The sequence below is a fragment of the Notolabrus celidotus genome, chromosome 18 (genome assembly GCF_009762535.1).
Source record: "Notolabrus celidotus isolate fNotCel1 chromosome 18, fNotCel1.pri, whole genome shotgun sequence".
Taxonomy (NCBI): Eukaryota; Metazoa; Chordata; class Actinopteri; order Labriformes; family Labridae; genus Notolabrus; species Notolabrus celidotus.
Window position 1 is genome coordinate 22291187 of NC_048289.1, and position 18316 is coordinate 22309502.

Consider the following 18316-nt stretch of genomic DNA (forward strand, 5'->3'; position numbering starts at 1 on the left):
CTCTTCACGATGTTCCAAATTAATGCTAGTGTAACAGTCCAACCCCGACTCATCAAGTGATTGAGTCCAAGTCGAGTCATAAGTCCTAAAGATTCAGGACTCAAGTCTGACTCGAGTCCAGTGTGTGGACCCAACATTGAATGAAGCTTAATGATTTTTTCTGTAAGGTGATATCATGCTGTGTAGGTATTTCAGATCTCTATATTTACAGATATGTTGACAATAGTATGAATAGAGTCACAAAAATAAACATCAAAAACATAAAGCTCCTGTGAGGAACTTTTGGTTTGTGTCAATTTTGACTTGACAGTTGTTTCAGACATTTGGTGGGAAAGAAATCATCTGTCTGAATCCTCATAGTCTTGTTTTCTTAGTAATTATGAAGAGCATCAATTTCAGTCTGATTCATAACCACATAAAAACTCCTCACAGGAGCTTTAAAATAAAATGAAATTCCAGTTGCATGCTGCTCTGTCACACCACATGGTGCAATCCAAGGGGTTCTTCTTTGGTATAAACAGTTTCAAGTGAGTCAAAAACAGACACGGCTGTAATGAAGTCAAGCAAAATAATTCTTTCAACATTCAGAAGAAGGAGTCTGTTTTGTAAAAAGAAGGAAATGTGTGTTTTCACTGTATTAGCCTTCTGGAATATGTTGAAATGTCAAGCAATAAAGGTTCCTATAAAAAGCCTTACATTATTCACAATAAAAGGAAAGAAATTCCAGTCTGAAAATGAAACACGTGGACTCAGCCTACCTTTATAATCCCCTTTCTTCATAACCTGTGATGTAATCTTATCTTTAAGGACACAAAGGCGCCTGTTTCTACCAGTTCAGACTCCAGAGTGCCATTTACAGGTAGAATATAATGGGTTTCTATTCAGCCTTTGGATTATTACTTTAACACCAAATCTTGCACAGCTTGTTCATAAAGCAAGAAAAGGGGGGCTTTTTTAGAGATCTAAAAATAACAAGACTGGAGCTTTCAAGTGTTCCACCTGCAGACACTGTACGTGTATTTTTAATGGAGATACATTAGACTGCGGAACCCAACCTGCACTAATGTCTATCACAAAAAAAGCATCTTTTTCTGCAGTACCATGCATTAGCTGTGTTCAAAAGGTAAGTTCTGAATGATGGCTCGTCCTCCAGAGAGTCTCTGCTGCTGACAGTGGGTTTCGGTTGGCTGTGTTCTCTGTGGCGAACAGAGGGAGGCTGAGGAATAGATCTAGCAGCTGGAGTCCTGAGACCCCAGTGGTCTGTCTGGAAAAAGGCTCAGAGTCGAGAGGGGAAGACCCCTATCGCTGCACAGAAGGTCTTTTTAACAAGCTATTATTCAGTCTTTGGTCGTTCTCTTTGGTTTCCTACGTGAAGAAGTCATCCATTCCTGTGAAAAGTGTTTTGCTTATCGGGGCTTCGATGTTTGACCTTCACTGTGCAGAAAGATGGATGTGCAGAGTTGGCACATTCATCATTCTCTGTTGTTGTTTTTTCATATTCATCTGCTGAATGGGGAAATTTCTATGCGCATACCATATATTTGACTTTAAGACATGCACAACAGAGTTTTGTGTGATCACAACTACTTTGGCTGATGCTGGTAGAAGTTTGCAACTTGCCAGATATTAAGAAATCTTTGACGAGACCTTCTCAGATTCTTCGTGATGAAAGTATATCAGACTCAAAACACCATTGAAGCACTGAATCTGAAATGTATTAAAATCATAGTCTTTATAAAACATGAACCTAGTCTAAGTGGTGGAACTGGTTGGTTTGTGATAAGGAGCTCAATGACAATGGTCACTCAGCGGGTAGAGTCGGTCGTCTATCAATCAGAAGGTTGGCGGTTCGATCCCAGCTCCTGTGGTCACATGCCGAAGTATCCTTGAGCAAGACACTGAACCCCAAATTGCTCCTGCTGTTGTTCAGCAGTGTGTGAATGTGTACGAATGAGATTAGCTAATACTGATGGTCCCTTACTAAATAGCAGCCTCTTCCATCAGTGAGTGAATGGGTATGAATGGGTGAATGCGACGAGTAGTGTGTAAAAGTGCTTTGAGTAGTCAGACAGAAAACCGCTATATGGGGCATTGCTGGCCTAGCGGTCTAAGCGCCCCATGTACAGAGGCTACAGTCCTCGTGGCAGGGGTATAAAATAAAGGCAAAAAGGCCCAAAAATATAACTTTAAAAAAAAGAAAAGTGCTATTGTGGTGGGAAAAATACAGACATGATAGTATGTTGTTCTTGCTTTGATCAGAAGCTAGAAACATTCACACATACCAAACCTTCTGTGATTTGCATATTGTTATCTGTTCCCATGGTTGAGGAGCAGACCATAAGGTGAGAAGTCAGGAAGGTGACCAGGAAGCAAGAGGTGATAAGAAACTCTCTTGTTTGTCTTACAGTTCTTTGAAGATGCTCAATGATGTGTTAATATTATTATCTGAAGAGAATAAGTAACGTGTTGTATCTTCACTCTGGGTCAGTTGAGCAGACCTTGTCTCGGTTGTTAGATCACTCTGCCATCTGACCGCTTTGCAAAGCTTACTGAAGGCCGGAATAAACTTGACAAAGACAAACTGTTGTTGTTTGAGACTATCATTTCCAGATTTCCACCACACTATATAAGTACAAGTCCATATATTGGAAATCCTTACTCCGACTAACTGACTGTTATAGAAACTGCTCATTAGCTAAATGATAGTAGTTGCCATATTAAAGGTGCTGACCACAACACCGACTTGTTAGTCAAATCAACCATGACACTAAATATGCAAATAAATGAATAACTTATAGTTTAGATATCAAAACGGATGAGTAATAAAACAATTTGGGGAGCATTTTTAGCTCAGTTGGTAGAGCAGGCGCCCCATGTATGGAGGCCAAAGTCCTTGTCCCACTGGTCACAGGATTGAGTCCCAGTTCTGACATGATTTGGTCCAAGTCAGCTTAAACTCTCTCCACACATTTCCTTCCTGTCTCTCTCCACAATCCTAGGCTTTTGTACCTTTAAGAATGCATCAAAAACAGAACTTTAAAGCACAGCTTACATGTGCATCCAACTCCTCTACATCCTTAAAAGAAGGGGCGAGCCTCTCTTTGAGTTTTCCAGTGTTGCCAGGCGCTTCCTAATTAATAAGGAACATGGAGTCGCAAACCCACATTATTAATTACTGCTCTGAGCTTGAAAATAATTGGAGCTTCTGAGAAGGTAATTCAAAAGAGGACAGCTGCTTCCAAAAAAAATTCCCTTTTGAAGGAAGCAGTTAAAAGGTGCCGGCTCAGGACGGAGACAAGCCCATTTCCATGGCTTGTCTTTGAAACTAATGAATCATAGTATATCATGGCCCTGCAGCCACAAGGTTGACTTGACAGATTCAAAGGGGAAGTTAACCTCAGTGCATCCTTCTGCTGGAATTAAGGTTTGTGGTTGTAAAGAATTTTAAAACACAGAGTTAGCGAATTTCGCTGATAAAGGAAAGTTTATGTTTCCAGGCAGTAAAGCGAAAATAAATGAGCATTCTTACAAGTATTCTGAATAAGGCATGTGTTCATATATGTGAGTATATCTGTTCTTGCTGGTAACTTAGGAGGGTGTTTGTGCTCTTCCTCTATAGGGTATGCCTGCATACTCTCGCTTAACCACTTTGAGTCCATCCTTGTTGCTCTATTTTTTTTAATCATAGCCAGTAGACTCTCTAATCTGATAATTCTCTGACAGTAGATCCAGATGTGACTAGTTGGCGTCAGATAAGATAATCAGGAGTGAGGCGCTAATTAGAAGCTATCTCCTCAGTGATTACTGGAGCAACTCAAGCTTTAATGAGTGGAGACTTCAAATCTCCAGTTTTATCTTCATCTCTTCCTCTTTCTTTAATAATTTAAACTTCCTACCCTCCATCATTTCCTACGCTGTGATCACCTTTTCCTCTTGTTCCCAGTCAAGGGCTCAATAAGGGGATGCAGGGATTTTGGTGCAGCATGTATCCAAGACAACAAAGCATCTGTTGGGATGAGCACAGCTGGAGAAAATAACTGTAATGTCTCAGTTGAGCAAGGGTAAGAAAACACTCGGAAAACAGTCAGAGTTGAGTACAATTAATTCAACATGGATCACAGAGTATGTGTGTAAGCTATGTCAAATTAGTTTGCTGGGTGTGGCTATGGTTAGCAAAGCTAGAACCAAAATACAGAGTTGAGTATAATTAATTCAATGAATGTAAATTATGTCATTTTAGTTCAGCAGAGCTAGCACCACCATCCTTCAGTTTTCCCTGCATTCCCTGCAAGTTGAGGTCCACATGCCTGTGCTGGTTACACATTGCTCAGGTCAAGTGGATATATGCCAGTTTAACCAGACACAGCCTACATACAACTTAATCTACGTTAATGCCAAACCATGTAGCACTACAAGATGCCATATGTCCTCGATGCTTGTTTAGATCAAGGTAGTAGAGCATTATAGCATTATAACAGCAGCCATTTACCACAGGTACAGCTACAGGCTTGTGGTGGGAGGTTGCACTACAGCTTAGAGACACCATATAACAGGCATTTCAAGCCTACACTGATGAAAAAATGTTAGTTATTATCAGTGATGGACAAAGCACAGGGCTTCATAACTTAAGTCAAAGTGTAGATACTCCAGGTCAAATATTACTCCAATACAAGTGAAAGTTGCTCTGTCAAATTATTACTTGAGTTAAAGTACTGAAGTACTTGCTTTTAAAAAATACTTAAGTATTCAAAGAACTTCTTAAAATATCTCAAAAAGTTGTATTTTCACAATACATATATGCAGTCAAGACTATATAGGAGTACATAATTTATTGAAGTACTGTACTCAAGTAAATTTACTCTGTTACTGTCCACCACTGGTTATTGTTCATTTAACCAACTACTAGTACCAACGAGCGAGGGTGACAGCATTTAACTGTGCAGTCAACAAAGCACAAACTCATCCCCAGCAGTAATGAAAGAATTGGCTTCAATTGAAAGTCACTTCTGGACACTCCAAATGAGTTAATGGATAGTGGGTTGGGATTGTGGGAATAAGAATGGTAAGCTAGTCATGTGTGTTCAAATCAAACACTCTTTTACTGACAGATTTACCACTAAATTGGATTTAATTGGTAGAGTATCATCATTATTCACACTTTTTTTTAAAAAATGTGTTCAATCCTAAAAGCCATGCTATAAACAAAATCCAACAATTTTTGAGTGAATCAAATCTATGACTACTACATTTCAAATGGTTCGATTTAAGCAAGAAGTAAAGGAAAATAAGATTTATCTTGTTTAGAGACCACTCCAGTAACCGGGAAATGGATTTGGTACACTTCTTTGTGTACTCACAATAGGTAGAATTTGACATGACTACCACTAGGTTTGACGTTCCTCAAACAATCCTTGTGTGGCTCAGCAGCGAAGGACAATAACTCTCCAAAGGAGGTCTCACAGATGTGTTTCCTGCAGAAAGGGTTGGTTATTTGTGCGATGTCTATAACCCTCTGTTTGTATAGATCCCCCAGGAGAGCCTGTTTCCTGTCAGTGTTTTCGGTGAGACACGAGGACGTCTTCATTGCGAGAAGCAACAGGTCACAGCCAAGCCAGAGATATGGAGTCAAATAACATCCCGAAAACCCAATACACAAACAGGGACAAATTGTCTCTGGATCTTCTCCAGGCTGAGTTTTATTGTTCTTCCAAACACCAGAGAGATAGAAAAAGTTTGCAGCCAAGCCTTTAACTCAGGAAACCTCTGCCTGCCTAGTGTCAAGGGAAAAGGCTAGATTAAATGTGCTTCTCTGTGTCTCTTAGTCTCCAAGCACAAAGATGAAAAGTCTCCAAAAGATGGATAGCCAACCCTCAAGGCCCCCTTATGTTTAGGGCCAAACAACATGATGAGCAGGGTGGACCCCAATGCACACAACCAGGGACATCCTCCACCCAGTTGACGAGCCCCAGGCCTCCGCTTAGTGATCCTGCAGTCCATTAGAAAGATAAAAACAGGGATGGAGAGCATGCTGCCTGCTCAGCTTGGGACTCATCTTGATATGCCTGGAGGCCTCATAGTCACAGAGCCACAAAGCAGTGAGAGCGACTCGAACAGCTTGGCAAGAAGAGGTTCTATACCCAGTGGTCAAAGCTCAACAACTGCTCCCAATGGTGTAGATGCACACAAGCTTTAGGGGTTCTTTCCTCCAACAAAGCCAAAGGGACTGAGTGTGTGAATGGCTCCACTTGTGTGAAAAGAAATGAAAACATCAATAAGTAATGGAGAATGGATGCACTGTATATAGGTCTTTTCTTTTGAAGCTGGACAAAGTGCTCACGCACGAACACCCACACTGTCCATACTTTTGAAAGGCCAAGGTTCAGAGTCTTACCTTGAGAAGAAAACAAAGGAAGCAAAGGAGTGGCTGTGTTTCTGTTTTTTACAACAAGCTCAACTGATCCAAGAATTACAGGGACCAGCGTCGGTAAAAGCCAATATGCTTCATTCAGCACTCACTCAGCTCATTGCGCACAGAGAGGGGAGCGAGCGAGCGAGCGAGCGAGCGAGAGGTCTCCGGTCTTCAAAGTGTTTCGGTATAGACCATTAGGTCATTTACTTGTTTTGTAATGTGTAGGTATGTTTTAGGCATGTTATATCTTAAATAAAAATACATATACAAGTAGTTATGTCTCCTTGTATTAGTTTGTCCACCTGTTATTGACATAATGCGCAAATATAGATATTCGAATGGTTCGAACCTATGGGATTTTTTTAGAGCGAATATTCGAACGTCATTTTGGAGCAATTTTGACAGCCCTAGTCTGGAAGGTCTTTTAATAGCCACCTGTGGTTCAATCAGGTAGTTTTATATGCTGCTATTTAATAGCAAGGTAAGAGAAAGTACAGCTTTTACTTCAGATCTGTAAACCTTGACTAAACCTCTTGACACAGAATTGTAAGATTTATATGTTTGGCATTGAACATTGGAATCAAACTACTCATTAAAAGAAGTGTTTTAATATCAGCATGGCCTTCAGGGATTTATTAACTGTTGGTTTTTCTGCACGGATTCTTCTCCAGTGAGCGAGACAGAGCTAAATGATCAGAGGTAAACTGCTGAGAAAAATACTAGTAGCTAAAATGAAAATTGTCTACAACACATGCTTTTTTCTACTGGGTGAATTGTTGAATGCTGGAGCCCAAATTGATGATAATGAATATGTTTTTCATGTGTTGCTGTTTATGAGTCCATCTTTACACTCCTTTCTCCATCACATGAATACTAATTTTTTAGAGATGAGCGAAAAAGTTTTAAATAGCTTCATGTTTACGCTTATCTTTAGCCACTAAGTGACGGCACAGAGATCGAATAGAATTAAAGACATATGCCATGACATATAAACTGCAGCATTTCTGGCATGGTCTCCCAGGCAGCCATCTTTTGAGCCATAATATCAAGTACCACTTAAATTTCACAGTTGACATATTGCTCTGGGCACCATGTGCCCTTTCCATCCAGAGAGAAGGCTGCTTTCGAAAGGAGTCTGAGGATACTGCCGGACAGATGTGTATCCCTTGCCTCTGTCTTGGTTTGAGCCATGAAGCAGACACAGCACTAAATGCTCCATCTGGGCTCACAAACACACTAGATTTGTATTTTTAAGGGAGGCTTTCATTCTGTTTTACATTTTTCAAATGTCATCTCTAGTACAGACACAATACTGCTCATCAGCTGAGTAGGAAACAGGGATTAACCACCAAAAGCAGCCTTCAATGTCTCCTCAGACACCTCTTCCCCCACAAAACCTTATCCATGATGGGTACATTGTCAACGAAGCCCATGAGACAAGACTTCTATTGGGGCTTCATGCCTTCATAAAGTAGGACAGCTGAAGAAAGACGAATTGTAGGGAGAAGAGTGCGGGGTTGTCATACATAAAAGGGTGAAGGCCAGAAATGGAACCCACTATCCACCACCAATGTGTCAAGAACACTGGCTGCATATAAACATGGACAACGCGCCCCCATCTCCTGCTACTGTCACAAGTGAAGCCAAAACCCTGACATATTGATTGGGAGCCAAGGCAAGCACTGAAGCTATCTGAGCTGTTGGAGCCACAGAATTGGCAGCAGAGGGCCACAGTGTGGGCTGCCTGCTTCAAGGACTATTGCCTCAGTTCATTGGATATGCGTTTTAACCACTAGGCCGAAACCGGCACCCAAAATGAAAATAAATGTAACCTGTAAATTAACATTTTTCTAATTTGACCCATGTATTGTAATAGAGGGAGTGGGCTTTGGGCCCTATACTGTGGCAAATCACCAGGGGGGCTCTAAATGTTTAAGCTTCACTTTTGGGAAGCTGCGTGCCGTCCATCTTCTTTTTTTTTTTATTTAAAGTTATATTTTTGGTCCTTTTGGCTTTATTTGACAGGACAGCTGAAGAGAGACAGGAAGTGTGGGGAGTAGAGAGAAGGGAAGTCATGCAAGAAATGGTAAACCGGCCGGGAATTGAACCGACGACCCCTGCGACGAGGACTGTGGCCTCTGTATGTGGGGCGCTTAGACTGCTAGGCCACCAGCGCCCCCCGCTTATCTTTTTAAAGTCTATGGTTTTTGACTAAAGAATCTGTTTTAAGGGCGCCCGCCCTACCGACTGAGCTATCCCAACATCCCTTTCTCTATATCTACAGGGAAAAACTTCACAATTACAGTGCTAACATGCTAATATTTTTATTAGACATTGTTACTGATAGTAACACAGAAGAAAATGATACCTTTCTATTTTATTTACATAGATGCCAAATGGAGAAATAATATAACATGAAGTCAGTAGTTTTAGATTTCTACAACAAATTTTGACTGTAGGTATGACAACTCAGCATATAAACTGCTGATGTTGGATGTTAAATGAAAAAAATCTCAATTCCCTTAAAGAATATTATTTTCTGAGATTTACATTTGTCTTGTTTTTGCTTAGATTTCAAGTTTTCACAATGAAATGGGGACAAAGTTGATTGATTGTAGCATTAACTTTTTGTTTAGTCTCATCAGGGAGGTTTCTCACTCCCTAAAGCTGCTGGCTCGGCTTTCTGGTTAGATTTTTTTTTGTTTACTAGCCAACTCTGTTACAACAGGAATCAAGCTGAAGGAATAAACATAAGACCTTCAAATGTCAAAGTTCTACGTCTCAAAATCAGCAAACCAGTCAGCCAGACTTGAGAGACTCGTTTAAGAATGCAACAGTGTTTTCTTGTATTGCCTTTGGTCTTTTGATTGCCGGTGCCTTCACTTTTTTCTGCATCAATTAGAAATATCAGAATATTGCTAAACTTGTTCATGTAGATCTTCTTTACAAGGTGACCCTACAACTCTCTGTTACACTGCAGGGATGATGTAAGTTCAAAAACAAATGCATGGTCTCAATGCAACAGAAATGATCGAGTTAATCTGTGCAGCTTGCATCGTTCGTGTTTGTTCCCCAGCGATATTCATTAAGGAAGACCTCGTATAACAACAATAAATCTCCGGCTTTAATTCAAATCACCTCACTCTGAAGCACATTTATTCCTCCTCCACTGATGCCGGCTGTGTTTGAACAACTGGATTTCATCAGCCAGTCTGCCAGAAACCTCAGACAAGGACCCTCACTTAATGTCAGCACAGCAGGTTCAGTTCTAATCCGCAGAGTAACTCACTCAACAAGTCACACATCCTCTTAAAAATATCCACATTTCTGATTCGTCTTGTCAAACATGCATGACATAAAGTAGCTTCTATTTGGGTTTTTTAAAAAGAAGTGTTTTGACGTATCCCAGAAGTGTGTGAGAATCTGCAGATGATGAAAATTCAACCGTTGCCAGTTATGAAACCGTGTTCTTCAGACTGGCTGTGGAAGTGTTGAGAGTAATCCTGACAGGTTAGTATTTGGAAAAGTGTGGAGGTTTGTTTGAGTAAAGTCTTTCCATCACACTCGCGCTCATTAGAAGCGTCTGTTTGTGGACTTTACATTGACTTCTACGGGACAACTGTGACAGCCGTGCTGGATGAGGATCATGCAGGCGATTCATGGGAATGCAGGTTGTTTTTCCACTTGAGCCGATCACGGGGGGAAAGTTAAGTTCCCCCATTTCGAAATGAAATGTTTTTACTGTAAGAGAGCGTAATTCCCTGCTATAAATGGGCCTGTTGAAAAATTTGACAATCTGCAAGTCAGCTTTGCAAAATCCCCACCTGTGCAGAGCTGGAATGTTATTCGACAGAAAGACCAAGTGTGATTTCCCATCAAAATATTTTCAAAGTAGGTAAGCCGTAAAATTGCGGTCGCTGGTGTTGAAAGCTTTGTCCCACAGTCTGCAGGTGGAATTTACATATATTAAGTCTGGGAAACAAGTGAGATTCATGGCTGACTCTGACATAAAAACCCATCCGCTCTCTCTCTTACTCTCTGTTTGCTTCCTCTCTCTCTTCTTTTCTCTATCTCACAGACGGCTCTGCTTGTTCCTGGTTGCTCATGTGTGGCAGCAGAGCTGGATGGAAAACATATTGCTCCATCAATCACGTCCCAGTCTTCTTAGAAACACACTGGAATCGGCCGCATTCAGTCAGGCCTTGTGTAAAAATGCAAAGATGACAGATATTCCCTCCCAACAGATCCAGCGCTGCATCTCCGTCAAACTATAGCCTTATCTGTTCCAAATGATGTTCCCCCTCCTTGTCAGTTTCCTGACTGACGCTGTGTTGACAGTGTGTTAATATACACAGCGAGGAGTGTGTGCTGTGTTCAAACAAAGCCTCCTTCTCCCCTGTGTTATGCCAATAGATCAAATGAAAAGATAGAAGGAGAAGAAGGAGGGAGATGTCGGTTTTCATCAATGTCCGACTGATGTTTTCGAGAGTTTCTGTCTTTCAAGTCTTTGATTCGGCACAGAGAGCAGAGAGCACAACCATGCCCGAGCTAAAAGAAAAGAGAAACACTTCCTCCTTTTGCCTCCCCTGGTTTTTATAATGTGACACACGACTTGGCCGCAGCCCCAGCTGTAGCCCCTGGGCAGTGCATATGTTGCCCATTTGTAATCTAGAAAGGCACTCAGTTCCGAGCTGAGGCCAAGTATGAATGAAGAAAGCACTTACTCGTTTTTCTCCAGAGCCAAGAGCAGCTGTTCACCTTCCGCTTCAATCAGGAGCTTCAGCGATGCAGGGTGACTCTGTGGAGACAACAAGACAGGAGAGAGGATGAGAAAGATTCGTTCTGGTGTCAGGGAGGGAGCTCTCTGATTGAAAAATGATTGCTCTGGTTTTTTGTTTCAGTATTAGCTTGAAGAGCTTTACACAACTCACAATATTGTCAGTTGACTGGATTTGGGCATTGAAAGCTCCTATAAGGACCTTTAAGTTTGTGTTGACTTTGGCAAGCCTTGTAGCTACAGTGGTGTGTCTTATCTTTTAGCTGATTTTGTCCTTATGTGACAAAAAAATCCCAACCTGATTTCTTGAGTTGTGGAAAATGTCAAAACAAGGCTGTTTCAGCTGTATGCAGACATTCATCTCATCCAACAATTACCCTGTGACAGCCATTTCAGACATTAAAAATAACTATGTAGAAATAATCCATCCTTTCACTGATGATCCTGCTTTTGTAGTTCAAATTTAAATAAAAAAGTAGTTTTGATTTCAGTCTATTTTAAGCCAAAAAAAACAACCTGAGAAGAGTTGGCTATTCCCATTATTAATATGCCTTCTTAATGTTTCAAATGTTGTCACTGAAATACTTGCCTTTATCATTTTACATGTTCAAGGACTTGAGTAAGCTGGGTTAGCCAGTAAATGACAGCTAGCTAGCTCCACTAGACACAGACCCTTTCCCCTGCAAACTACTGTATTGTTTTCTTACCCACTGAAATACATATTTGTTTGCTGTTGTTTTCCTAAGATGTTGATGTCTCTGCAGTAATTAAGCTAATAACATACACTTAGTGAATAATAGACACTGAAGCAATCCTATCCTAAAAACAAGCTAGCTGAACATCTTCAAAGAAGCTAATTGCAGCTTTGCTAGCAGACCCTTTGACATCTTCTATACCTTAGAAACAGTGTCACACAAACACACAGGTTTAACATAAAAGTGCTCAGCTGGGTGTTTTTTTAATTAGTAGGTTATTTGGATTTGAAAAGTAAGAGATTTCTGGGAATAATTTGGCAAACCTAATAAACCTTGTGCTATAACTTTTCAATTAAAAAAAACTTGTTTATGCTTAATAGCGAAACCTAAAACAAGCTAGCTTAGTACCTTCAAACAGCTAGTAGCAGCTTTGCTAGCAGACCCTATTGATATCTTAAATCTTAGAAACAGTGACACACAAACTCAGGTAGGTTAGCAGGATGTGAAAGGGAGATTTCTGTGAATAATATTGCTATTTAAAAAAACTTGTATACTTTGAAATCCTTACCTAAAAACAAGCTAGCTTAAAAGCTTGTAGCAGCAAAGGGGCTTTATTTTGTGTCAGTTTGTTTTTTTAAAGGAGGAGTCATCTGTGGTCAGCTAACTAGGGTTGCAAACTGTCCCATATTAGCCAGGACATCCCGTGTATTGGGCTAAATTGGTTTGTTTCATATGGGACCTGTTTTTTGATGTAAAGAGCCAAATTGTGGTTTCGTTGAGCTTTATTCATATGAGGTTACATAATGATACAGTAAGGATTAAAGGGAATATACACACTGCATTTCCAGTTGAATCAGAATATGAATATACCCTGAATTCACACATCATGCTCACCCCACCATGGCACCATACACCTGTCCCTTATTTAGTAGTGAGAAAGTTGGCCGTTGTACCATCAAAGAATCTAACGGCAGCTTTGCTAGTAGACCCTTTAGACATCTTGTGTCCAACAAAGAAGAGCGTCACAGAAACACAGATTTTAGCATACAACTGCTCTGTTATGAGTTTTAAAGGAGAAGGAGACTTCAGAAAATAAGTTGGCTAACAGTTCAAATCTTGTAAATGCTGAGCTAGGGTTTCTTTTAAGTTTAAAACGCCTGTCATACTAGGTCTTCCCAAATTTGTGATTTTTAGGGGGTAGATTTTTTTGGGCATGATTACAATTTCCACAAAATAAACAATGTGTGGCAATGAAATAAAAGCAGATTTCATTCCTGGTGAGAGTGTGAAGGGGCCACCCACTCCGTGAGAAAACATGCAAGATGACTGTTTTCAATAGATGAGAGGAGTCAGAAACCCTTATGAAGCGTCTTTGTATTTTACAACAAGAGCCGAGAGGATTAGCTTTATGTTTCTAGTCCATTTGACATTAATTCTGCAGAAAGCTTCCACTCTTCGCACCCCTGAGTTACAACACTGAGAGCGACCCTGTGTCTCTCTTACCGTCAGATGAAGTGTTACTGAGTCGTACATCTTTGCTGTCAGTCGTGCCGTGCAACAAACGCTCCACACAGACACACATATTCATCCACATGTCATCACATAAACCTCTTCCCTCTTTTTGTGCTCCCACTCAAAACACAAAAAAAAAATCTAACATTCTTCATATCGCAGGGCAACCACACACACAAACACATTACACATATAGTTCAATGTGGGTCAACTGTGGGAAGGAGCGCCGCTCTGGGTTAAGTCATCCATCACCCCCCGTAGAGAAGAATGTGTAGTGGATCATAAGAGGACGTGGAAGCAGAACAGTTAAGGTTTTAGGCAGTGTCATTGCACAAGCCATGTGGGACTAAATCCACTGCTGTTTTCTGTTCAGACAGCCGTCTTTATGCATGCTATGACCTCCTTTGCTCTGCATATTGTTAATGACAACAGCCATTTATAGCTCCATGCAAAATAAAGATAGTACACTGAAAGTTTCAGCTTGTAATTATGGGAGTAATACATTCAAATTAGCCCTTAGTTTCACCCACATTGCAAACATTATCTACTTCTGAGGATTTGTTTTGTTTCCGAGGTAATAATGTCCCAAAAAGACCTTGTGGCACTGTCTCTGTTTGGTAAGGCCAGAACAAATTAATTCACAAATGAATTGACTCAATAACACCACCTGGGAACACAAGCTGTGTTTTTAAGTCTGCCTGGCAGCCATGTGTTTGGTTTTGTGAAACAGTCTGGGATTAAACACCAAACACAGCCAAGGATGCCAGATTTCAAACATTTAATTAATGTTCCAGTGGGTTGTGTAGTGTTTTCCCTCTCCTAAACTGCAGATATTGCACAGCTTCAGTTGCTACCTCTGCCTTTGCTCTTTTCCTTTAACTTATTTGACCCCTGGCTGTGACGTGTGAGAAGATTCAATGCATATACTATGCAGTGTAATAAGGGGTTTTCTGCTGCGTGATTTGCATTTTCACGAAAATTACTTAACACGGATTAAACACAAATTCTATGAGCAGTGCTGATTCAAGTCTACACTGAATGAGGAGAAAAGAAAATTACATTTCAAGAAAAGAGCGAGGCAACAGGAGAAATTAGGAAGACATCTAATTATAAGCTTGTGGTATAATTACATAGACTGTGATCAGTCTACAATGCTGAGTTGGAGCCACTAAAGAGGATATTGTTTTGGACCTGTGCAATACACTTAAGGAAACCAGCAAGGATTTAGGATCTTAATTTGTGGAAAAATGTTTTACTTCTCTCATGCCCCCTATAGTTAACCAACAACAAAAGCATACTCATTAAGACCAGCTTAACCCAGCTTGTAAAAACCTAGCTCCCTGGTTCAATTTGATGAAAGCAATCCAGAACAGCAGGGTGAGTGTGCATGCCCAGTTTCAGGGAAATCAGGACTAGGTTTGAAGGTCTGCAAGGCCTCCCAAATAATGTAGGGGACAGGACAATGTCCAGTATTGTATCATATCGTATCCTGTCACATCGTACTGTACCGTACCGTATCGTGTCGTGTCAAGTTTTCACACCCCACACCCGAACACTCTGATTTACCTGGCCCCCCCACAAGCCCCTCCCCACCCCCCTCTGACCCCCCACCTGCGCTGACGATCTGTGAAGATGAGGTAATCCAGCTCTTCCAGAGACAAAAGACCAAGAAGGCTCCAGGACCAGACGGCGTGTCCCCCTCCTGCCTGAGAGTCTGTGCTGAGCAGCTGGCCCCCATCTTCACAAAGATCTTCAACACATCGCTGGAGCTGTGTGAAGTGCCCTCATGCTTCAAAAGCTCCACCATCATCCCAGTCCCAAAGAAACCCACCATCACAGGACTCAATGACTACAGGCCCGTCGCCCTGACGTCTGTGGTCATGAAGTCCTTCGAGAGACTAGTGTTGAGCCACCTGAAAGACATCACAGGCCCACTGCTGGACCCCCTGCAGTTTGCCTATCGGGCAAACAGGTCGGTGGAGGATGCAGTCAATATGGGTCTGAACTACATCCTGCATCACCTGGACTCCCCCAGGACCTACGCTAGGATCCTGTTTGTGGACTTCAGCTCTGCGTTCAATACCATCATACCAGACATCCTGCACCAGAAACTCACCCAGCTCACAGTGCCGGCCTCCATCTGTCAGTGGATCACCAACTTCCTGACGGACAGGAGACAGCAGGTGAGGCTGGGGAGCATCAAATCCAGCACCCGGACCATCAGCACTGGCGCCCCACAGGGATGTGTTCTCTCCCCACTGCTCTTCTCCCTCTACACCAATGACTGCACCTCAGGAGACCCCTCGGTGAAACTCCTGAAGTTCGCAGACGACACCACCGTCATCGGTCTCATCCAGGACGGAGACGAGTCTGCTTACAGACAGGAGGTGGAACAGCTGGCCCTCTGGTGTAGTCAGAACCATCTGGAGCTGAACCCGCTCAAGACGGTAGAGATGACAGTGGACTTCAGGAGAAGCCCCCCCCCACTCCCCCCCCTCACCATCCTGAACAGCACTGTGTCTACTGTGGACTCTTTCAGGTTCCTGGGATCCACTATTTCCCGGGACCTGAGGTGGACCTCCCACATAGACACAATCAGAAAAAAGGCCCAGCAGAGGATGTACTTCCTGCGTCAGCTCAGGAAGTTCAACCTGCCCCAGGAGCTGCTGATCATGTTCTACACCTCCATCATCCAGTCTGTTCTGTGTACCTCCATCACTGTCTGGTTTGGCTCTGCAACCAAACTAGACAAACACAGACTGCAGCGGACTATAAGGACTGCAGAGAAAATCATCGGTGTCGACCTGCCCCCCATCCAGGACTTGTACCGGTCCCGGGCCAGGAAACGGGCAGGGAGCATTACCGCTGACCCCTCACACCCTGGACACAAATTCTTCAAACTCCTCCCCTCCGGCAGGCGCTACAGATCACTGAGCGCCAAAACAACCCGTCATAAGAACAGTTTCTTCCCCCAGGCTGTCACTCTGATGAACACTAAACCATAACAGTGTCATACCTGTCAGATAAATACTCTCTGTAAATATACATGTAGATATACAATGCAACAATTCTCAAGCAGAATTCCATATTTCTATTTTTTGTATTATTTAACTTCTATTTTATAATGTAAAACTACCTCTGCAACTCACCACTGCACTTTATCATATTATTTTAGCCTGTACATATTAGTCAAGCTATTTGTTGTTTCTTTGTATTTATAGCTAAGGTTATTGTTATTATATTTTTATTTTATTTTTTATTGTAGTTCTTATTCTTATTCCTATTCTTATGCCTTGTACAAAGAGAGCACAGTTTACCAAAGTCAAATTCCTTGTGTGTTCAAGCATACTTGGCGAATAAAGCTGATTCTGATTCTGATTCTGATGTTGTGTTGAATTGTTCAGTAGCATATCAAAATTTTAACAACCAGTTGAAAAATTGCAAAAATTTAAATTGTGCATTGTTGGATCTTAAAAAGGTTCTAAGTAGAGCCTCAAAATGCAAAAAGAAGAAATGGGAGTGAGACAAAAAAAAATTTGAGCAAGCAAATTATTGCAAACAACAATTAAACTGAAATAGGCTGTTCATCAGCAGATCAAAAGTTTAAGACCATCAAAAATAAAGGTTTCAAAAAATGACTCAGTAATGAGTAGCTCCACCATTCTTGTTGATCACTTCAAAATTCATTTCGGCAAGCTTGATGCAAGTGTTTCCAGGATTCCAAATTTTGATCAGCACTGTAGTGTACTGTACCGTATCGAATTGTGGTTTGTGGATTTGTACCGCATTGTATCATATTGTGTCATATTATACTGTACCATACTGTACCATACCATAACGTAACGTAAGGTAACATAACGTCTCGAGTCTTATTGTATTGTATCTTGTCAAATTGTACCGTACCGTTTGGCATTGTGTCACGTTGGGCGCGTTGTGTTGTGTTGTATCATATCGTTTTGTATCGTGTTGTGTTGAATTGTACCGTACCATACCGTATCTTATCAAATCATATATCATTTTGTGTTTTGTATGGCGTTTTGTATCATGTCATGTCCAGTGTTCTGTACCATACCGTATAGTGTTGTGTCAAATTGTACCGTACTGCAACATATCGTAATTTATCATATTGTTTCATGTCGTATCATATTATATCTTAGAATATCTTATTGTGTCATACTGTATTGTGCCATATTGTATTCTGCCATATAATATACAGTATTTTCTTTACATAGCCATAAGTATAGTATTTACACAGAGGCGGCTGTGGCTCAATGGGTAGAATCGGTCGTCTATCAATCTGAAGGTTGGCGCTTTGATTCCCAGCAGATCCAGCAGTCACATGCCGAAGTGTCCTTGAGCAAGACACTGAACCCTGAATTGCTCCCACTGTTGTTCAGAGGTGTGTGAATGTAAACAAATAATATAAGCTAATACTGATGGTCCCTCACTACACAGCAGCCTCTACCATTAGTGAGTGAATGGGTATGAATGGGTGAATGTGACGAGCATTGTAAAAGCGCTTTGAGTGGTTAGAAAGACTAGAAAAGCGCTATATCAGTACAAGGCCATTTACCATTGACATTTCACATGGATTGCTTTGTCACAATAAATCCACACTTCTAGAGTTCAAATTTCGAAAAACATTAAATTTCTGAGTCTTAAAATTCTCTGCGGTGATTCCATTTCTAACTGTTATGACAGCTGGTAACTTTCAAAAATGTGAAATTCCTACTGCAGGTGATGGGGGTCAAGGGTCAACTTATTCTGTAACCTGCAGCACATGAATGTATACAAGATGCATGCCTGAATTAGGAATACACAGTGTCATGTGTGCGGACTTGTGGTCTAATGGTGATGGAAAGAGATCGCCTTTAATTGTCCAAGATAAAACACTTTGTATTCTCTGGGGAACAATGTATGTGT

At 41.3% G+C, this 18316-nt stretch overlaps 1 protein-coding gene across 2 annotated transcripts in view; it reads right to left on the bottom strand.

Moving 5' to 3' along the window:
- The window catches only part of LOC117829572 (disintegrin and metalloproteinase domain-containing protein 12-like), a 127966-nt gene that overhangs the window by 92264 nt on the left and 17386 nt on the right, over nt 1-18316 (bottom strand). For both annotated transcript variants that reach the window (XM_034707135.1, XM_034707136.1), the window contains exon 3: nt 11134-11207. In XM_034707135.1, coding sequence (XP_034563026.1) covers nt 11134-11207 — 74 coding nt within the window. The remainder of the gene's footprint in view (nt 1-11133; nt 11208-18316) is intronic.